The 20826-nt window shown below is 47.2% G+C and overlaps 1 protein-coding gene and 1 long non-coding RNA gene across 7 annotated transcripts; one reads left to right on the forward strand and one right to left on the reverse strand.

The window, feature by feature from the left end:
- Window positions 1-828: 828 nt before the first annotated feature.
- LOC146355261 (acetylcholinesterase-like) lies at window positions 829-11050 on the reverse strand. Of its 6 annotated transcripts, none has more exons than XM_084840807.1 (4): window positions 10954-11050; window positions 4254-5667; window positions 2464-2627; window positions 829-2304 (listed from the first exon to the last, which is right to left on the reverse strand). In XM_084840807.1, exons 2-4 carry the CDS (start codon window positions 5438-5440, stop codon window positions 2234-2236), a joined length of 1422 nt encoding a protein of 473 aa, XP_084696933.1. In that variant the 5' UTR covers window positions 5441-5667; window positions 10954-11050; the 3' UTR covers window positions 829-2233. The 6 variants fall into 6 exon arrangements, with proteins under 6 accessions (XP_084696933.1, XP_084696931.1, XP_084696929.1 ...); XM_084840805.1 differs by having other exon boundaries at window positions 4254-5757; XM_084840803.1 differs by having other exon boundaries at window positions 4254-5773.
- Window positions 9255-19766, forward strand: LOC146355262 (uncharacterized). The gene is made up of 4 exons (XR_014788608.1): window positions 9255-9297; window positions 9572-9735; window positions 12083-12156; window positions 17408-19766. It is a non-coding gene; the product is annotated as an uncharacterized LOC146355262 (long non-coding RNA).
- The last annotated feature ends 1060 nt before the right edge of the window (window positions 19767-20826 follow it).

Raw genomic sequence — 20826 nt, forward strand, 5'->3', positions numbered from 1 at the left:
GTCTGTTTTCAAAGAAAGTAGATAGCACCTGCTCCAGTTTTTTTCCACCACAAAGAATTTCATCTCACCCTCCAAAACATAGATGGAACAAAGCAGCCAATTCTGAGGTGGGTGAAATGACTGAGAACTGGTCTTTGTCAATTCGTTTCAGCCCAAGTTCCAATGTAAGCTGAAGGAGTGCCCGGTAACCACGCTTGCGGTCAGAATAACTGAGGGCTTTTCCACACTGGGCTTTTTATCCCGCAGTGTTACCAGGGCTTCTGCTTCTGGTTTCTTTGCAGGGTTACAACCAGCTCCTTTACACGGGTGGACATGTGGTTTGAATCGAGGAAAGCCCTTCCGTTGCAAGTTCTATATGTTTTTATATGTTTCATTTTATGGCCATGAGATGGCGCTGTGATAATAGGGCTTTGCCTTCATTACACATGGGAGTGTACGAAAGTCACTTACCCGGTCTCGCAGCTTGCTTCGCGGTGGGGGGGAGGCGCTTCGCTGCTCCCCCCGACGTTCAGGCCGGGGGGGAGGCTTCCCGCCTCGCCCGGCCGAAATTCAGGCCGGGGGGAGGCTATTTGCGTTGCCCTTATTTTCGCCGTAGTCTACGTAAATCTTTACGTAGACTACAGGGACCAAATAAGGAACGCGAATGGCGGCTCCCTATGGGGGCCGCCATTAGCATACGCACTTTTTTTTTTTTTAAGTCACCCGTGATAGGCTACGTGACGATTAATGTAGCCTATCACGGCTGACTTTGCAAATCTAGCCATGATAGGCTACATTAATTGTTACATAGCCTATCACAGGGGCGTTGTTTTTTTTTTTACTTTTCTTGTAATGGCGGTGGCGGCAGCCGGTCAAAAGACCGGCTGCCACCCCTGACGAAGACCTGCCGAACCACCGCCGGGACCCGCCGCCGGGAGGGACATTCGCGAAAGGTAAGTCCCATCCCGGGGGGGGCGGGGGGGCAGAGAATTTCTCCCCGAACAACTTTCGGAGGACCGAATGCGTTGGCACTCGGCCCCCCGAAGTTTCGGGGAGAAATTCTCCCCCATCCCTAACACAGCTGATGGAACGCAGCAACGTCCCTTGTCGCTTGATCTCCGAACGTTTTGAAAGCAGGATAAAGGGGGAAGTGCGGGAGATGTCCTGGAGTTTGACGACATCATGTAAACTTCCATGAGCGGCCAGTTACGAATGTACAATAAATCGCTTATGTAGAAATGCTCTGAGGGAAAATCAGGAGGCTAAGCTATCACCCGTGAGGTTCTCCTGAACTACAGCTTGCAGATAGCCCTCTGACCAGGGAAGGCTGTTCTGACACTTGTAAAGTCATCCCCCACACCCCACACACACATACACACACATCAGATTTGGCTTGGGGTGGGAGGCCTTTTTTCTTCTCACTTGTTTGAGAAGATGCCAGATGCACACAGTGCTTGCGGGCCAGCCCTTGTGCCGCTCATGAAGTCACATCCCATCCCAATTAGATTTCAGAGTATTAAAAACAGAGAATAATAAACCTGATAGGAACTACACACTGAACAAACTTTTGCTTGTTGTCAAGCCCCATGTTCCGTGGAAGGAAATAATGCTCTGCAGGTCATTTGCAGCTGACAGCTATCCCATCACTGAGGCGGACCACTGGATGGAGATCTGGGTCCCCAAGCTCTGAGGGCTCCCAAATGCAGTCTCCCCACCCCCACCCCCAGCCTCACTCCCTGGTCCACCAGTGCTACTCTCACCAAAAGTCCCCAGTGACTTCCTTCGAAGGAAACTGAATCCTGGGTAAGTGTTGGAAGCCCTGAAACATTTTACAGCTCAAAGTGGGGTGCAAGGCATAACAAGGTTTTATTTCTTCACAGATCACCTCAGTGTTGGCATCATGCACCTTGGTTTGGATCGGGGAAGCGATGAGATTCATTTTGTTGGCACTACAGGAGACCACGATAAGGGTGCTCACCCTTTGGGGAGGTGCCAAGGTATACATTTACAGGATCTGGATTTAGAGCTCCTGACGCAGCAGGAAACAGGGTTAGATGCAGACTGCGCAAAAGAACAGCAGGGCAAAAAGAAGAGAAGGAGCGGAGATGTTCTGCTTCTACGTATTCAGTGTGCTCTGCCCACTTGTTCTTTCGGCACTTCATTTCTCAGTCTTCCTCGTTCTTCTGGGCTGCGCATCACGCCCAAGCTCTAAGCAGCCCACTGCATCCCTGCTGACCTTTCATGGGGATTCACTCTACTGAGTACTGGATTCCATCCTCCCATCTTCCCCCTTGCCTGGAGAAACAGAATCTTCTCCCGATTGGTCTGCAGAAAAAAGAAAAAATGTGCAGAGAAATAGGGCTGTCCTGACCACAGCTAGATAACCAGGGACAAGTTAGACATTTCAGTAGAAAGCAACATTACTAGAAACATCTTCCCCATGAGATATCAATGACACACTTTCAGAGCAAGTGCTGAACTCACATGAATTTGCAGCCTTCAAAGGAAGCGTTTCCCAGAAACCACAAAGTCGGGCAGGAGAGATCTTCATAACCTGGGCTGGCTCAGTGCTAAGAAGAAAGAAGTTCTGCTGTGTGGCATTGTAGAGCGGCCACTGTACCTCATCGGCCACCGACCCCGTGGGATTCCTGCAGAGGGAGTGAAATGTAGTTGTAGGGAGGGTGGCTGTGTGTGAGCTGAGAACAAAGCTGATGTCATTGTTCCTGTTTTAAATGTATATCCTACCACATGGCATGATCATCAGGGCCCCAAGGAAGTTGACAGTACTGGAACCTCCTCGTCATCATCATCATCACAGCTTTATTACTTTTGTCATCGTCATTTTTACATCTGAATCACTACCACCCCTATGCCCGAAGTGTACAGAGGTGTAAGTGTAGTGTTCAATTGGTGCAAACATTTCCGTGCAACCATTCTACCCAAAGAGCTGCACAGCTTACACTACAATCCCGTGCATGTTCACTCCACGGTATACAAGGGAGCGTGCTCCATGTTAGGTGTGGTTAGGATTGCAGACTGAGGATGCAGTCTGATCACTGGTGGCCTCGATGGCAGAAAGCCCCTTAAAGTGGAGGCTTGCAGTCCTGCAATGCAGCACGGGAGGAGCGGCGGAGGCAGTTTTCGCCTCCCCATCCTCAAGCCTTCCTCATCTGTTGCTTCTCCAGGTGGCCCAGGCCCCTAAACGGGGTGTCTTGCTTGACAGAAAGGGTCGGAATTAGGAGCAATGTCTGAATTTGGGGCAAGGTAATGGATGAGTATCAGCGTACAGTGTCAGGCTTGCCCCAGCTTGCTAGAGTGCGTCTGTAGCTCTTCGGCTCTGCAATGACCTTCCTGGAGCGCACCTCCTTTTCGCATGATCCATGCAGCCAGATTCTGGCGGGTGCATGGTCCTCCTCGGCATTGCGGGCTTGCACAAAACTAAGTTGAATAGATGTGGGAGGAGCATAGGGGCTTCTCGCTCTTTGTGTTGAAAAAGCTCAATGCCCTGTGGCACCTAAAAGAGTCGCAAATTTACTGTGGCATAATAACCTTTCATGGACAGGAGTCCATTGTACAGAAAGTTGTTTTGAAAGGTGCTGCTTTTCATGGACCTGGAGCAAAATGGCACTTCCTGAAATAAAGGCACAGGGACCTTGATGATCTCTATTGCCTCTGATCCCACTGGATTAGCTGGCTTTTTGCCCACATGCACTGCCCCTCCGGCTGCCTCCCTTGAATATTTCTGCCTGAGTTTGTTGGGGATGGGGGATGGGGAGAAGAGCGAGTGAGGATTCACTCAGAAGTAAATCCCACTATGTTTAATGGGGATTGCTCCCCAGCCTAATAGTTTGCAATGCATTCGCACGCCCCCCCTCCTTGCTGGTGTGCCATGTTCATTAATTGGTAAATGTTTAAGGTGCCATGCGGTCTCAGGCACTCCATCCTTCCCATCTGGCTTTGGGCCAGAAAGATTGAAGAAAAGTCTGGGAGCACAGAGGGCAAATTTAAGTAAGCACACTTTGGGACATCTGTCCTGAAAGCAAGCAAGAGGTTAATAAGCTTACCTTCAAGAAAAGTTAAATTATACTAATTATTTCTCATTAAGAACATATATTTGCATACGGAAATTAGCATATGCAAATTTGTGCAATTTTTGTTCTCTCAGCCTGACCCAGGATCATCCAGGTACCCAGCGCCGCCCCTGCTTTATTGAAGGGATGGGCCTTCCTTCTTCATACAGCAGCGGGGCATAAGAGGAAATGTTAATGCCTTACCCAGTTCTGGAGAATTCCGCCCAGTACCGCATCACCCGACGGCTCAGTGCAGCCTCGGCCTCCGTGTATGTGTGGTTGACGCCCACCGCTGACTCAAGGGTCCCGAGCACATAAGGTACCTCAACACCATGGGCTGCCCCCATCCACTCAGGCCAAACGGAGCCAGAGGTGTGATGTGTAAAGGAATAACTGTACACAGGACTCCCAGCTTCGCTGACCTTTGCAGCAAATTTGGCTGCTGGGCATACAAGGAGGTAATCGCCACTGGACTGTGCCATGGCCCAACGGTGCTTTGCTGGACCCTGGCCTTCTTCACTGTACTTCAGGGCCACAGCCTGGACAGCCTCTTCCGTTGCGTTTTGCACCGTCATCCTTATCCCTTGCAGAAGTTGCTCCCAACTGATTAGGCTGTTATTGGTGCCAGGAAAAAGATGTGGTGCAAAGGCAGACCCTTCATCAGAAGTGACCCCAATGAGGAGCGATTTAAGCTGAATGCGCCCAGCCTTCAGAAGCTTCTGTGGTTCGTCAGGCAAAAAATCCCCATCTGTAGTTGGTGCGAAGGGAATGTCCAGAAGCACCTTGCTTTTTAGAAATATGGAAAACTCATGCTGGGGAAATGTCATTGCATCTTTTTCCTGTAGGCAGCTCACCACAACAGTATCATTGCCTTCTGCACAGCCTAGCAGCTGACCGAAATTCAGGGCTCTCTGCTTGGTCTCCTCAGGACTCATCCAAGCCCAGACAGCATGGGCAGTTCCACTCTGAAGCACGGCTTGGGCAAACAGGGGCTGGCTACTTGGTGAGAGGAGATGGAAACCCACAGAGGCTGCACCAGCACTGTGACCAATAATGGTCACCCGAGCAGGATCTCCACCGAAGGCAGCTGCATTGTCCTTTACCCACTTCAGGGCCAGCTGTTGGTCCAAGAGGCCCATGTTTCCTGGGGCAGCTGGTGGTAATGAAAGGAAGCCCAGAGGGCCCAGGCGATAATTCATGGAGGCCACAACAACATTCTCATAAGCAGCTAAGAATGCCCCATTGTACAAGTCCAGGGATGATGTGCCAGTGAAGAAGCCCCCTCCATGTATCCAGACAAGGACAGGACTTGGTGCAGAAGGCTGTGGATGGGGTACCCAGACATTGAGAAAGAGACAATCTTCTGAGAGTGGTCGATTGGGAGCCCACATGGCTGCCCCGGGAAAGTCATAAATAATGAACTGGGGACAAGCGTTGCCAAAGTCGGTGGCCTCCAAGACTTGTCTCCATGGCTGATGTGGACGGGGCTTCTGGAAACGCAATTTCCCCACAGGGGGCTCAGCATAAGGGATGCCCAGATAGGCAGTCACAGAGCCAGAGCCAGCCAGGACACGCTTGCCTTTAACAGGGCCACTGCTGGTGACCACCACACCTTCATCTTCAGAAGCAGTATTGGAGGCCAGTGGAAAGAGCAGGAGAAGAAAGAAGCATGAGAGTGAAGACCTCAGGAGACCAGGCATTGCAGCAGCTGGAAGGGGAACGTCCTAGAGGAGGTTACAACATGTACAAGATAGGCTATTTGTCTTTCAAGGAAAACGTGCTCCATCTTTACCCCATGACTAGTCAGAGTGGAATGGTGTTTGTTGCTCAGGACACTGGCTCTGGTCATCTGATGCCCTCTTCCTGTTTAGCCCTGCTCTGTCAAATATCTCTGAAGCTTCATCAGCACAACTCAACTCAGTGACTCTGGATCCCCTTGGAAAACATGCGGTTTTGGTCACTCACTCAGCACCCTGGTCTCTAGCACTGAGCATCTCTTTGGGGTTCCCTTGGAGGAGAGATCCTTTCAGATCAGGTCCCTCTATTATGGGTATTTTATTGATGAGGACAAAGGATTCCCCACTTAACATTGCTAGTAATATCCCTTCTCCATAGCCCATGATCCAGTGTTTTTGGCACAGCCTTGTTACTGCTTTGAAGACGTTGGTGTTCCGAGCCCCTCCCTGACAAAGTCAGAACAGAGATATCTGGAAGGGAGACTATGTGGAAGCCATGGCTAGGTCAGTTAGGGATTGTACAGCTGGACAGCACTTAGGTACTAGAACAGCTTTAAAAGGCAAAAGCATAGGGACCAATGGTAAGAGTCTGCTCTGAAGCTAAGAGATCATAGCTAACCTTGAGCTGAAAGCCATCACTTAAGCATCAGGAATGAACAGTGAGCAAAGCAGAAGTACTTTGTTCCAAATGGGAAAAACCCAATGTGAGCAAATTCATTGGCATGTCCTCAATTGGCCTAGAATAATGCCAGAAGAAATGGGGGAGACATAGGGTCTGGAGAAGAAGAAACCACAAAGGGTCGTAAGTTGGGGGGGATTTTAGCAAGACTAGTTAGTTACCATCCATATGAACAAAAACAGAAAAAACTTCAGAAGGCATCAACACGAGAATGGTAAGAAGAATTAGGTGAATAACAACTGGCATTGACTGGGCAGTGCTAGACTCAAGGGGAATGGCTGAAATCCTGTTGTTACCATTTTGAGCACATGGGGTAGGGGATAACAAAAGCCCTAAAACATAAAAAAGAAATGTGTCCAAGCTTCTGGGCCTGTCTCCGATCCGGACACCTGAATGTCGTACAGCCTTGGAAAAGTTAGGGAAGTCTTTTTTTTTCTTTCCCTTTCTAGTCTCACTATTTCTATCCCACCACCTCTTTAGCTCACTGTTTTCCCCATCTTAGCCTCTAGCTTGACTCTTTGTCTACCCCTTTGTCTGCCTGTTTTCTCCTCCCTCCCAGCCTCCAGCCTGGCTCTTCTCTCTCCTCTACCTGTTTGTGTGCTATTTCTTCCTCTCTCCCTGTTTCTAGCCTCACTATTTCTCTCCCCAGTACACAACCCTCTTAGCTCACTTTTGACTAGCCAGTCCCCCAGGGCAGCCATTTTATGACTAGCCACATCCTCAGTGGGAGCCATTTTCTGGTGGTGTCCACCGTAGTTTCTCAAATTCCCAAATGTGCCCACAGATCCAAAAAGTCTGGGGACCTCTGGTCTGGAGTGTCTGATTAGATTCGATGATTTGCCCAGAGACTTTCTAACCCAGTGTCCATTGCATCCCCAAACTTCAAAATTATAGTTCCTTTAGAGTCCTGACTGGTTCTCACTGAAACCCGGAGCGGATTTCCAACCCCACTGAAATCGGAGCCACCAGCTTCCACTGGTGTGTGAGAGAGAGAGCACAGTTTAACTTGACTTGTAACTCTGGTATTAGGTTAACGTAGCAAACCAAACAAATGCTATCCAAAGTCTGAGTCTTAACATTAACAAAACCCCATATACGCCAAAAATCCTAAGTCCAAGATAGACAGTTGCCAAATAATCTCAAGTAAATGCCTATAAACAGAAAATACAAGACCTGGTAATGTTAGGAAATTTAGAGAACGACCCATTTCTCCCCAGCTACTGTCTCACTTACAGTAATGGTATAATGTGGAATGTGATAATGCAAATATCACTAGCACCTAATGCTGCATTCTCCAATATGACATCCATGGGCACTAAGGCACCTCGGACACCTCTCTCAATGCACGTGAAGCCCCCTAAACACCCCCTCCTTTTACAAAATGTTAAAACGTTGAGGTGGGTGCTTGTGGGTGGACAAAGTGGTCCAGGGGTCTGTCTGTGTGTTGTGTCTGTATTTTGTGTGTGGTGGTGGGTGTTCAGCGTATGTTTCCCGAGATGGGGTGAGTGTTTGGGGGGTAATTTTTCTGTTTCAAGTGTCAAGGAGAGAGAGGAAAATTGATTATGGGTGACCTTCCTCTTCATGTGGGTCAAAAGAGTAGTTTTGTGAGCCAGACACCATCTCCGCTGTATGTTCAGGCTCTTGGACAAGTTGCTTGGCTTTTAGCTTCATCAGTTTGTCTTCTGTGAAATTGGTATTTTTGTGTCAGGCCATGTCACAATGCCTTTTTGGGAAAGGGGTGCACCAGCAGACTGTGCTGAGGGAGGTGAGAGGGGGAAGCATGGCCATTCCACCAACCATTTCTCTTGCCTCCTCATTCCCTTTTCCTTGTGTGTCGTGTCTTTTTTAGATTGTAAGCTGGGAGGCAGAGACTAGCTTGTTCTACTGATTATATGTAAGCCCCTCTGGGATCCTTTCTGGCTGAAGAGTGGAATGAAAATACTTTTAATTAATTAATTAATTAATTAATTAATTAATTGTATTTTCATTCCATTCTTCAGCCAGAATTAATTAATTACTTGTGACTGTTTTTTCCTCAAAATTCCAACTCCAACCCTCTACAAATCCAATTCCTGCCTTAATTCACCCTCTGTAGGGATGTACGAAAATCATTTACCTTTTCCAAGGGTGACATTCATGGTGGGGGGGAGCCGCTCCGTCCCTCCCCCCGAAATTCTCTCCGGGCCGGCTCCGCTCTGCAGAGATTCAGCGGAGCAACCAGCCGGGGCCGCCCACAGCCGGACATCCGGCTGCTGGGCAGCCTGCAGGGACGTAAATGGCGGCTGCCATAGCTGCCGCCATTTGCATCCCTGTATTTTTCCGTGACAGGCTATGTAAATATTTACGTAGCCTATCACAGCAAAAAAACAAAAAACAAAACAGCGTACACAAATGGCGGCTACGGCGGCCGCCATTTGCATTCCCTTTTTTTTCTGCCGTTTTAGCCTACATAAATATTTATGTAGGCTATTACAGTGGGAAAAAAAGGGAATGTAAATGGCGGCCACTATGCCATTTGCGTTCCCTTTTTTTTTCGCCATAATAGCCTACGAAAATATTTACGTAGGCTAAAACGGCAAAAAAAAGGGAACACAAATGGCGGCCGCCGTAGCCGCTGCCATTTGCGTTCGCTGTTTTTTGGGGGGGTTGCCGTGATAGGCTACATAAATACTTATGTAGCCTATCACAGCCTCCGCAGGGACGCAAGTGGCATCCTTGCGTTAGCCGTGACAGGCTACGTAATTATTTACATAGCCAATCACGGCTATAATGAGGAAGCGAATGGCAGCCGCAGACGTGGCCAGTATTGGCAAGTCAGCACGGACAGCAGCAGGTAAGTGCTCCGCTCCGCGTGCCTTTCGTGTGGGGGCGGGGGGCTTCGTTCCGCCATGGATTTCGGGGGATTTCGAGATCCATGGCGGAATTCTCTGACATGCCTAACCCTCTGTTCCTTCTTCCTATGGCTGCAAACATAGGCATACTCACCTAAACCAATGTACATCTGAGCACATCGACATAGGATGGTTCTGAATATCCCTCTCCCCCCCCCTGCAGTCACCCCCCTCTTCTCCCACTAACCTGGCTATATCCACTTATGTCTTCTATAGCTGCTCCTAAAACATGGACCTGTGAAGAACATGGAAAGAAAGAAAAGGGGGAAGAAAGACCACAAGAAGAAGGAATGAAGACTAAAGAGGGAGAAAGAGAAGAGGAAGGAGGAGAACATGGAGGAGAAAAAAACAGGAGCAAGGAACAAGAGGAAAATAAAGAGGTGAACAGGCTAGGGATGTGCGAAAGTCACTTACCTTTTTGAAGGGGGTGATTCGTGGGGGGGGAGGCGCTCTGCACCTCCCCCCAAAATCCTAACCCGGCCGGCTCCGCTCTGTGGCAACTCCGTGGAGCCGCCAGCCGGGTGTATTCGCAGGCATGCAGAGCCTGTGGACACAAATGGCAGCGGCTACGGTGGCCACCATTTGCGTTCCTGTTTGTTTGCCATAATAGGCTACGTAAATATTTACATAGCCTATCACAGAAAAAAAACAGGGTCACAAATGGCGGCGGCTATGGCGGATACCATTTGCATTCCTTTTTTTGCCATCCCTGCGATAGCCGTGATAGGCTACGTAAGTATTTATGTACCTTATCACGGCAAAAATGGGGAAGCGAATGGTGGCCGCAGACGCGGCTGCCATTCGCAAAGCAGCACGAATGGCACCAGGTAAGTGCTCCATTTCGCACGCCTGTCGCGGGGTGGTGGGGTGGGGGGCTTCGTTCCGCCATGGATTTCAGGGGGCATTCAGCCCCACTGGCATTCGACCTCACTGAGATCCGTGGCGGAATTCTCTGACATCCCTAGAAAAGGCAGAAAACTATGGCAAGGGAAGGAAATGAGGAAAGCCCGTCCTTTAAAAGCACACAGAACAAAGGGAAGGGAATGCCAATCCTATATGTGTCTACCCAGAGGTGGGTCCCATTGTGTTCCGTGGGGCTTACTGCCAAGTAAGTGGGTGTAGGATTGCAGCCTTAATCACACCCCTAAACCCAGGAACAATGGCAGATAATCACTAGGCTCCACTGACATTTGGAAGTGGTGGGGGACTTCTTAATCACCCCACTTCTCTCCCCATGCCGCCCTCTCACTCTCTCCTTGGGGACTAGATGCATGCAAGCCAGGGAAAGCTGAATCCAGGGAATGTGATGATGAGCAGCAAACCGTGTGACTTGGGGTGGAAGTAATTGATAGGCTGAGGCTTCAGACTGCTGCAGAGAACTGAAACACGGTTCCCTCTGCAGGGGGGGTGCACCAATGGAGCTTTTCTGTGGAAGTCCTTGAGGGCAATGGGTCTCATTGGCCAGGAACACAAGGTGCTGGGCGTCCGGATGCTTAAGGTGAATCCTTGATCCCAGGGCTCCTGTCCCACTCTGAAAGATCACTCTCCTGCCCTGTCCTCAAAGACAAGTGGATTTCCGAGACCGTATGGAGACTCACCTCCCTGAGGGGCTGTTGCCACTCCGCAGTTACTGTCCCTCACAGCTCAGTCCAAAGGGGGAAGGCGACTGCAGAGGCGACTGCAACGCCTCCACATAACCAGGGAGAGCAACTGTGCACATACATGTGCAGCTGAAAAGAGCAGTGACCCCGCCTGCATTCCGTCCAGGCAGTGGGAGGAGGCTATGCATATTGGCAAGGTGGAAGTCCATGTCAGGGGTCAACCAGATGGAAAAGCAGAAGCTTTGCTTTGATGAGGAGGGGGGAGGACGTCAGGCTACAAGGAGCCATGATCACTGAAATGCAGCCCCCAGCCTTAAAACAGCCTCCCTGAACATTAACAACAACAACAACAACAACAACTTGGCTCTGTACACAAACCCTGCATTACTTTCAAGAGGACTATGAACCGTAAGGATTGGCTGGGACACGGCAACACTCATTTACAAACCAGGCCACCTCAGCCAGTCTTTCCTGGTGCCACGGCACCTGGGGGTACCAGCCTTGTGGCCATTGTATATTCTGTAAATACACCAAAAATGCCAGACGTTTGTGAACCCAGCAGTCAAGAAAACCTATGAGATCAGACCATTTTCCACCTGTAGTAGTGCACATGTAGTCTATGCTATCAAATGTATCTGTGATAAAATTTATGTTGGCCACATGAGAGACATATGCATGAGCATTTCAGCAACATATGGAACAAGAGATTAGGTCTGCCCCTAGTCAATCATTTTTCACAAGTACACCAGTCCACAGAGGGGCTCACTTTTGGGTAGGGATGGGCGGATGCTCTACCTGCTGCTCTGGGGGAATCCGCCTGCGGCGGGGAGGCGATCCGTTCCTCCCCCCGGAATCCTAGCCAGCCGGCTCTGCTCCGTGGTGATTCTGCAGAGCTGCCAGCCGGCTCCGAAGCGGCAGTGATACGGCCGCCATGCCGTATCGCTGGCTGAGGGGTATTGACTGCAGATGCAAATGGCGTCCGGTACGCCATTTGCGGCCATAAGGGTCGTAGTTTAAGGTAAATGCAGCTGTAAATGGCTGTTTTTAGCTTAAACTAAGACCTTGAAGGCCACAAATGGTGTACTGGACGCCATTTGCGTCCCTGCTTTTTTTTTTCATGTGATAGGCTCTGCAAATACTTCTTGCCGCAAATGGCGTAATGGAGGATCTGGCCGAAGAGGATTCCGCAGGGAGGCGGAGGTAAGTGCTCTGTTCCACCACGGACTCTGGGGGTGGGCGGATACTTTAAAATCCAGACTCATTGGGGTCCGTGGCGTAATTCTCCGCCACCCCTATTTTGGGGTAATAGAAAAACTGCATGGATTTAATAATAAATCGCTCCTCAGAAGAGACATGTTTTGGATTTTAAAGCTTGGTAGTGTTTGTCCCATAGGATTAAATGAAGATGTTGATTATTTACCATTGTTGTAAATGTGATAACAATCCTCTTTTTCTGAATCAGGAAAGGCACAGAGGAGTTTTTGTTCTCCTTTGTAACACCAGTGTTTTAGGCCAGTGTAGCCAATTAAGGCCCCTTCATGGATCACTGCCTTGTTGTGGCGAAGGGGCTTGCGTAACTCAGTGAAGCCATAAGCTATGCCATGCAGGGCCACCCAAGATGGACAGGTCATGGCGGAGAGTTCTGACAAAATGTGGTCCACTGGAGAAGGAAATGGCAACCCACTCTTGCCAAGAAAACCCAGGAAACCCCATGGAACGTATCACAAGGCTAAAAGGTATGACGCCTGAAAATGAGCCCCTCAGGTCGGAAGGTGTCCAATATACTACTGGGGAAGAGCAGAGGGCATTTCCAAGTAGTGCCAGATAGAGTGAAGCGGCTGGGCCAAAGCCGAAAGGACACTCAGCTGTGGATGTGTCTGGTGGTGAAAAGAAAGTCCGATGCTGTAAAGAACAATGTTGTTTAGGAACCTGGAATGTCAGATCAATGAATCAAGGTAAGCTGGAGGTGGTCAAACATGAGATGGCAAGATTGAACATCGACATCTTGGGAATCAGCGAACTACAATGGACAAGCATGGGCGAATTTAATTCGGGTGACCATCATATCTACTACTGTGGGCAAGAATCCCTTAGAAGAAATGGAGTAGCACTCATAGTCAACCAAAGGGTGGGAAAAGCAGTACTGGGGTACAATCTCAAAAATGATATAATGATCTCAGTATGAATCCAAGGCAAACCATTCAACATCACAGTAATTCAAGTCTATGCCCCAACCACTGAGGCCAAAGAAGCTGAGGTTGACTGGTTCTATGAAGACCTACAACACCTTCTAGAACTAACACCAAAAAAAGATCAAGACCTTCATCATAGGGGATTGGAATGCTAAAGTAGGAAGTCAAGAAATCACCGGGATAACAGGCAAGCATGGCCTCGGTGTACAAAATGAAGCAGGACAAAGGCTAATTGAGTTTTGCCAAGAGAACACGCTGATCATAGCAAACACTCTTTTCCAACAGCACAAGAGGCTGGACATCACCAGATGGTCAATATCGAAATCAGATTGATTATGTCCTTTGCAGCCAAAGATGGAGAAGCTCTATACAGTCAGTAAAAACAAGACCTGGAGCTGACTGTGGCTCAGATCATGAGCTTCTTGTTGCAAAATTTTGGCTTAAATTGAAGAACGTAGGGAAAACCACTAAACCATTCAGGTATGACCTAAATCATATCCCTTATGAATATACAGTGGAGGTGAGGAATAGATTTCAGGGATTAGACCTGATAGACAGAGTGCCTGAGGAACTATGGACAGAGGTCCATCACAATGTTCAGGAGGCAGCAACTCAATCCATCCCAAAGAAAAAGAAATGCAAGAAAGCAAAGTGGCTGTCTGAGGAGGCTTTACAAGTAGCTGAGGAAAGAAGGGAAGCAAAAAGCAAAGGAGAAAGGGGAAGATATATCCAACTGAATGCAGAGTTCCAGAGAATAGCAAGGAGAGACAAGGAGGCCTTCTTAAATGAACAATGCCAAGAAATCGAGGAAAACAATAGAATTGGAAAGACTAGAGATCTTTTCAAGAAAATCGGAGATCTCAAGGGAACGTTTTGTGCAAAGACGGGCATGATAAAGGACAAAGAAGGCAGGGACCTAACAGAAGCAGATGAGATTAAGAAGAGGTGGAAAGAATACACAGAAGAACTATACAGGAAAGATCTGAATGTCCCTGATAGCCATGATAGTGCGGTCACTGAACTTGAGCCTGACATCCTCGAGAGTGAAGTCAAGTGGGCCTTAGGAGGCATTATTAACAACAAAGCTAGTGGAGATGACAGTATTCCAGCTGAGCTATTTAAAATCCTAAAAGATGATGCTGTTAAAGTGCTGCACTCAATATGCCAACAAATTTGGAACACTCAACAGTTGTCACAAGACTCGAAAATGTCAGTTTACATTCCAATTCCAAAGATGGGCAACGCCAAAGAGTGTTCAAACTACCGCACAATTGCGCTCATTTCACATGCCAGCAAGGTTATGCTCAAAATCCTACAAGCTAGGCTTCAGCACTATGTGAACCGAGAACTACCAGAAGTACAAGCTGAGTTTTGAAGAGGCAGAGGAACTAGAGAACAAATCACCAACATTCGCTGGATCATGGAGAAAGCAAGAGAATTCCAGAAAAACATCTATTTCTGCTTCATTGACTATGCTAAAGCCTTTGATTGTGTGGATCACAACAAACTGTAGCAAATCCTTAAAAAGATGGGAGTACCAGACCACCTTACCTGTCTCCTGAGAAACCTGTACGAGGGTCAAGAAGCAACAGTAAGAATCAGACATGGAACAACCGATTGGTTCAAAATTGGGAAAGGAGTACGACAAGGCTGTATATTGTCACCCTGCTTATTTAATTTATATGCAGAGTACATCATGAGCAACGCTGGATGAATCACAGGTCGGAGTTAAGATTGCTGGGAGAATTATCAACAACCTCAGATATGCAGACAATACCACCCTAATGGCAGAAAGTGAAGAGGATTTAAAGAGCCTCTTATTGAGGGTGAAAGTGGAGAGTGCAAAAGCTGGTTTGAAACTCAACATTAAAAAAACTAAGATCATGGCATCTGGCCCCATCACTTCCTGGCATATAGAAGGGGAAGAAATGGAAGCAGTGACAGATTTTACTTTCTTGGGCTCCAAGATCACCGCAGACGGTGACTGTAGCCATGAAATTAAAAGACGCTTGCTCCTTGGGAGGAAAGCTATGGCAAACCTAGACAGCATAGTAAGAAGCAGAGACATCACCTTGCCGACCAAGGTTCGTATCATCAAAGCTATGGTTTTCCCAGTAGCAACGTATGGCTGTGAGAGCTGGACTATAAGGAAGGCTGAGCACCGAAGAATCGATGCTTTCGAACTGTGGTGCTGGAGAAGACTCTTACGAGTCCCCTGGACTGCAAGGAGGTCAAATCAGTCCATCCTAAAGGAAATCAACCCTGACTGCTCATTGGAAGGACAGAGACTGAAGCTGAAGCTCAAATATTTTGGCCACCTAATGCGAAGAGAAAACTCTCTGGAAAAGACCCTGATGCTGGGAAAGACTGAAGGCAAAAGGAGAAGGGGACGGCAGAGGATGAGCTGGCTAGATAGCATCACAGATGCAATGAATATGGACTTGAGCACACTCTGGGAGAGAGCGCAGGACAGGAAGGCCTGGCGTGCTATGGTCCATGGGGTCACGAAGAGTCGGACACGACTGAAGGACTGAACAACAACAACAAGCTTCTTAGGAGGTGGAGGAGAAGGTGGTGGTAAATTGTTCCCCACAAGCCTCTCTAGGGTTTTTAGTGGGGGGCTAGATGGTTATCTTCTTTACTATATGGAGAGTCAGGCAAAGCACTAAGGAAATGTGCTTGGCCATCCGCTCTGGTAGAATCTTCCACAAAGTCTATTTCCTGGGCCAGACTATCACCAGCCTCCCCCATAACACTATCCTTCATTAAAAGTTAAGGACTCGTGGAGCAATCAAGGCCTTCCTTATCTGGAGCTGGTCAGCTTCATTTTTAACAACAAAAAAGTTAATAATCCTAGATTGGTTTTGAGCTTTAACATAAGTCACCACATCTTCCATCACCAGGGTTTAACCTGTCTGTACCCCACTCTAGTGAGAACCATCTTGCCACACCCAATTACAAACTATTTTGTAATAGTTTTTGTAATATTTTGTAATATTTATAATAAAATTTTGTAATATTTTGTAACTCAACCCGAAATCAGGCTGGTACTACAACTCCAATTGCATGTTCCTTTATGGGGAATGAGGTGGCTTAAGACCAATTCATCTAAGGGGAGAGGAACGAAAGAATCGGAATCCCAACAAAAAGTCTTCTCCTAGCCCATGAATGGGGCGCCTTGATCAAAATTAATTGAAATTGGTTAAGAATCCTTCTGTTCAGCACTGGGAATCAATGATAATTTAAAATAAGTTATATAATAATAAAATGTACAACAATAAAAATGTTTGGAACAATAAAAACAATTATATGCCAGTTGAAACCGCTGAAATCCTTAAAAGGCTAAGCCAAACTATGAAACTCAAAACACGATGAACGCCCAGGTCACCACTTATGCCGTACCTTAAATCCTAACCTCGCCCCAATTATTCACATAAGACCGTCATTGCTTGCTAGGAGGAAGGTAGACACTCCAATGAATAGGGAGGTATCTCGCCCCCTTCCTCAGCACGCTAGCTTAGTCTTCTGCATACTTTTGCCACAGCTTTTGAGAGAAGTAGGGCAGTGGTCTCACTAGGCCGATAAACAGTAAGATGGTGCTGTAAGCTTTCAGGACACCGCAATCACCACTGAGCAAGGTGCTGGGGGCCAAGGCATCGAGTCAGGTCCTCACTCTAGTCGTCTCCCTGTTGTCCTCATTCGTACTCGATAGCCTGGTAAACCCGGTAACCCTAAACTAGTCTCCACTTTCTCTCTTGGGCCAATAATGCCTGGTGGTCTGTTGTTGATGAAGTCATTCTGATCATCCCGTGGCTCCAGGCTCCGTTGAAAATGAGGTAAAAGGAGACAGTCAACCACTGCTTGCAGGTTCAGTCTTGCCAGGAAGAGCGCGACTCCCTTCTTTAAAGCAGCAGGCCTTGCTGTTCCGCCGCCTGCCTCTGTACTACAAGTTAATCAAAGCTGTGCTTCCTCTTCTCCAGCAGCCTAACAGGTAATAAATAAAGTCTTTCCCAGGGCTTGACCTTCTGGACTTTGGGGCTTCACTTTAATGTTTCAAATACCAAGTTTGTTTCCTATAAGGATTTTTTAACATAGCTTTGGAACTACAGCAACTAAAATGTCACTCATAAAAACCAATGGACAGTTAAGTGATATTTGTCCGTTCTTAACACAAATTCCAATTTTAGATTTCTGTCAAACCAATTTATTCATACAAAAGATTTCAATGTGTGTTTATTAGATTTCTTGGTCATCTACAGATGCAGTTGCCAGGCAGCAAGAAAAACCTTCTCAAGACAGTAGAAGAGTTACTTTGCTGAGGGTTCAATGGCAAAGATCAAGAATTCATAGGGTGCCTCCAGAAGAGACTTTTATCGTGCCTTTGTCCTGCTTCATTCATGGAATTTAAAGGGCGGGGGGGGGGGTTCAGACCACACCATCTTCCACTCGAAACCCTTCTCTGTTTTCCCACCACCTCTTCTATCTTTTTTCATACCACAGAAAATCCATTACAGAGAAAAAGATGGAATAGCTGCACACTGCTTTCACTTTGGTACCACTTAGAGCCCTCCGTCTGGAAGGGTCCCAGAAATGTCTTGACCTGTTCTTGAGGAGCTGGCTCTGCTGTCAAGAAAGGAGTGTGCGCTGGTCAGTTTGCAATTAGGATTGGGGGAAACAGTGATTTGACCAAAACTGTATGAAATTGACCCAGTAACACGAGGAGAAGCAGATTCATGACAGGGCCCTCCCACAACTTTGTTCCTCGAAATAATTGCATTGATGCTTCAGCATGTTTACTTGGGAATAATTCCCATTAAAATAAATGGGGCTGACTTCTGATTAGACATGCACAGGATTGCACTGATCATGTTACGACAATATTGATGTATTAATATCCCACTAATACCATTTAACGGCTTGCAACAGTTATATACAAAACCACATATTATTGTTTTTAATAAGACTTAGAGTATGCCGGAGAACGTGTGTGAGTTTGCTTTCTAGGAAGCTGAAGATGGAAGCCTCTGCATAATGCTTTCTCACTGGTATCACTTAGACCCCTCCATCTGGAAGTACCCATAGACACATAAACGGCGGGTTTTGATTTGATTCTTCTTCGTGTGCCAAGTGTACAGCAAACTGTCTGTACAGGCAATGGATCCTTATCACTCAGCATGAAGGGTTCTCCAGAATAGCTTGTTGTTTTTTCAGAAATGTCTTGACCTGTTCTTGAGGAGCTGCACCAAGGAATGTGGCTTGGTCAGTTTGCAATGAGGATTGGGGGAAACCAGTGATTTGACCAAAAATGCATGAAATTGGCCCAAGACCGTGAGGAGAAGCAGATCCATGACATGGCCCCTCCCACAACAAATCTTTTCATTGATTCTTCAGCATGGGAGTGATTCCCATTAAACTAAAGGGGGCTTACTTCTGATTAGACATGCATAAGGTAATCGTGATGTACTAATATCCCACTAATACAGTCTAATGGCTTGCAACGATTGTATACAAAGCCACATATTCTAATTTTAAATAAAAGCTAGAGTGTGTTTGAGCACACGTGTGAGTTTCCTTTCTAGGAGGCTGAAAATGGGCTAGAGATCTGCCTGTCCCGAGATGGAAAACTGCTGCAATAAGAGAACTCAATGGCAAGGACAGAAAGGAATAAAACTATGCTGATAAAGGAAGAAACAACTGTGGATTTCCCACCCAATAATGGACAGAAAGGGGCGAGTCAAGTTGAAACTAGGAATGCTGAAGAAATCTGGTAGGGGGTGGAGCTCGACAAGCTTTCACCAGCTCAGCCCCCTGAGCTTCAGCTAGTCTTCTGCTAGCTGCCCCGATTTGTCCTGCAACGAGTCAGGTCAGTTAGCGGATTTTTAGTGGTTTCTTAATTTGCGCAACTTCTGGCTGCAATTTGTGCAAATTTCCATAATTTGTGCTATATGCACACATTATACAAATTGGGGGATAATGTGCACAATTACACAAATTGTGCCAATAATTTGTGCAAATTATGGCCGTAAATTCCACAAATCTCTAGTTGTGCAAATTACATCCATCACACCAAAAAAATATGCAAAAAGTCTCCGGAATTTGGGGAAAACCCACGGCTGAGCTCACTAATGACAGCCTAGTCAGTCTTGCTTCAAAACCTGAGCTGAAACCGAGAGTCATACAACAGAAATCATCCATGACAGCAGCTAACCTGCAGATGTGGAAGACAGGCGTCTGTTAGTTGTGTTGGAGTATGACCTGACTGTACCAAAGCATGGCCTAGTGTTAACTTGCTTACGAGATACCCTAAAGTGCAAATGCCGCATCATCTGTTTTGTGGACTTGGATAACAAACGCAGCATTGGTCACTACTCAGCAGAAGATGAGAAGGGATACATGGATTGTGCCCAGGAGAGAAGGGATCGTCATCCTCAATCCATATAGGCCATCAGCAGCAGAAGTCAAGAGGGGCAACTGCTCCCAGTCATATCCCAGCCTCTGCCGCCTGCTACTATTCTGACTGGCCATCAGAGTATGTATGTGTGTGTAAGTATGCTTGGTTAGGGACTGGAAACTTAGTAGAACATTTGTTCACCTGCTATAATGAACAGAACTGAATTGTAAGTACTTTGTCTCATTCTCATTCGTCTACCTCTTTATAAGGTCCCACAGATCTCAGTCAGCTTGATCACCGGGCTAGAGACATAGGAGGTGATTAACAATCCCTCCCCCTCAAAAAAAAAAAAGGGAAAAAAAGCCTGGAATCCCTTTTAAACTTTTGGGTCTGTTTTCAAAGAAAGTGGAGAGAGAGAGAGAGAGAGAGACAGACATGAGAGAGAGAGAGGGAGGGAGAGAGAAGGGAGAGAGAGAGAGAGAGAGATCTCAGACACAAACATTCACACATAGAAAAGAAAAAAGGCACACTGCATATTGCTAGGAGGGGTACTTAAGACTACACTTCTCAAATAAAATGATCTGCTAGACTCTATAAAGATCTGCCCACTCTTGAAGCATGTGTGTTTTCCTGTAGATACTCAAGTGCTGTCCACTGAAATGGCAACTGCCAGCGAGTGGCAAAGGAGGCAGCAATTTCATGCTGGCAGCCATTTTGAATTTTCAAAATAAGGCTCTCTGGGAAAAACAAAATAGCACCTGCTCCAGTTTTTTTCCACCACAAAGAATTTCATCTCACCCTCCAAAACATAGATGGAACAAAGCAGCCAATTCTGAGGTGGGCGAAATGACTGAGAACTGGTCTTTGTCAATTCATTATAGCCCAAGTTCCAAAAAAGCTGAAAGAGTGCCCGGTAACCACACTTGCGGTCAGAATGACTGAGGGCTTTTCCACACTGGGCTTTTTATCCCGCAGTGTTACCGGGGCTTCTGCTTCTGGTTTCTTTGCAGGGTTACAACCGGCTCCTTTGCAAGGGTGGACATGTGGCTTGAATCGAGGAAAGCCCTTCTGCGGCAAGTTCTATATGCTTCTATATGTTTCATTTTACGGCCATGAGATGGCGCTGTGATAATAGGGCTTTGCCTTCATTACACACAGCTGATGGAACGCAGCAACGTCCCTTGTCACTTGATCTCCGAACGTTTTGAAAGCAGGATAAAGGGGGAAGTGCGGGAGATGTCCTGGAGTTTGACGACATCATGTGAACTTCCATGAGCGGCCAGTTAC

The sequence above is a fragment of the Heloderma suspectum genome, chromosome 2 (genome assembly GCF_057233095.1).
Source record: "Heloderma suspectum isolate Gila_16-S chromosome 2, 16-S_ref, whole genome shotgun sequence".
NCBI lineage: Eukaryota > Metazoa > Chordata > Lepidosauria > Squamata > Helodermatidae > Heloderma > Heloderma suspectum.

What these genes read in the sequence shown, in the direction of transcription:
- LOC146355261 (XM_084840802.1), bottom strand. An exon ending in GCGGAATTCTCCAGAACTGG is followed by an intron (nt 2,628 to 4,253) that starts GTAAGGCATTAA and finishes CTCCCTCTGCAG; the next exon opens with GAATCCCACGGGGTCGGTGG. An exon ending in TTTGAAGGCTGCAAATTCAT is followed by an intron (nt 2,305 to 2,463) that starts GTGAGTTCAGCA and finishes TTTTTTCTGCAG; the next exon opens with ACCAATCGGGAGAAGATTCT.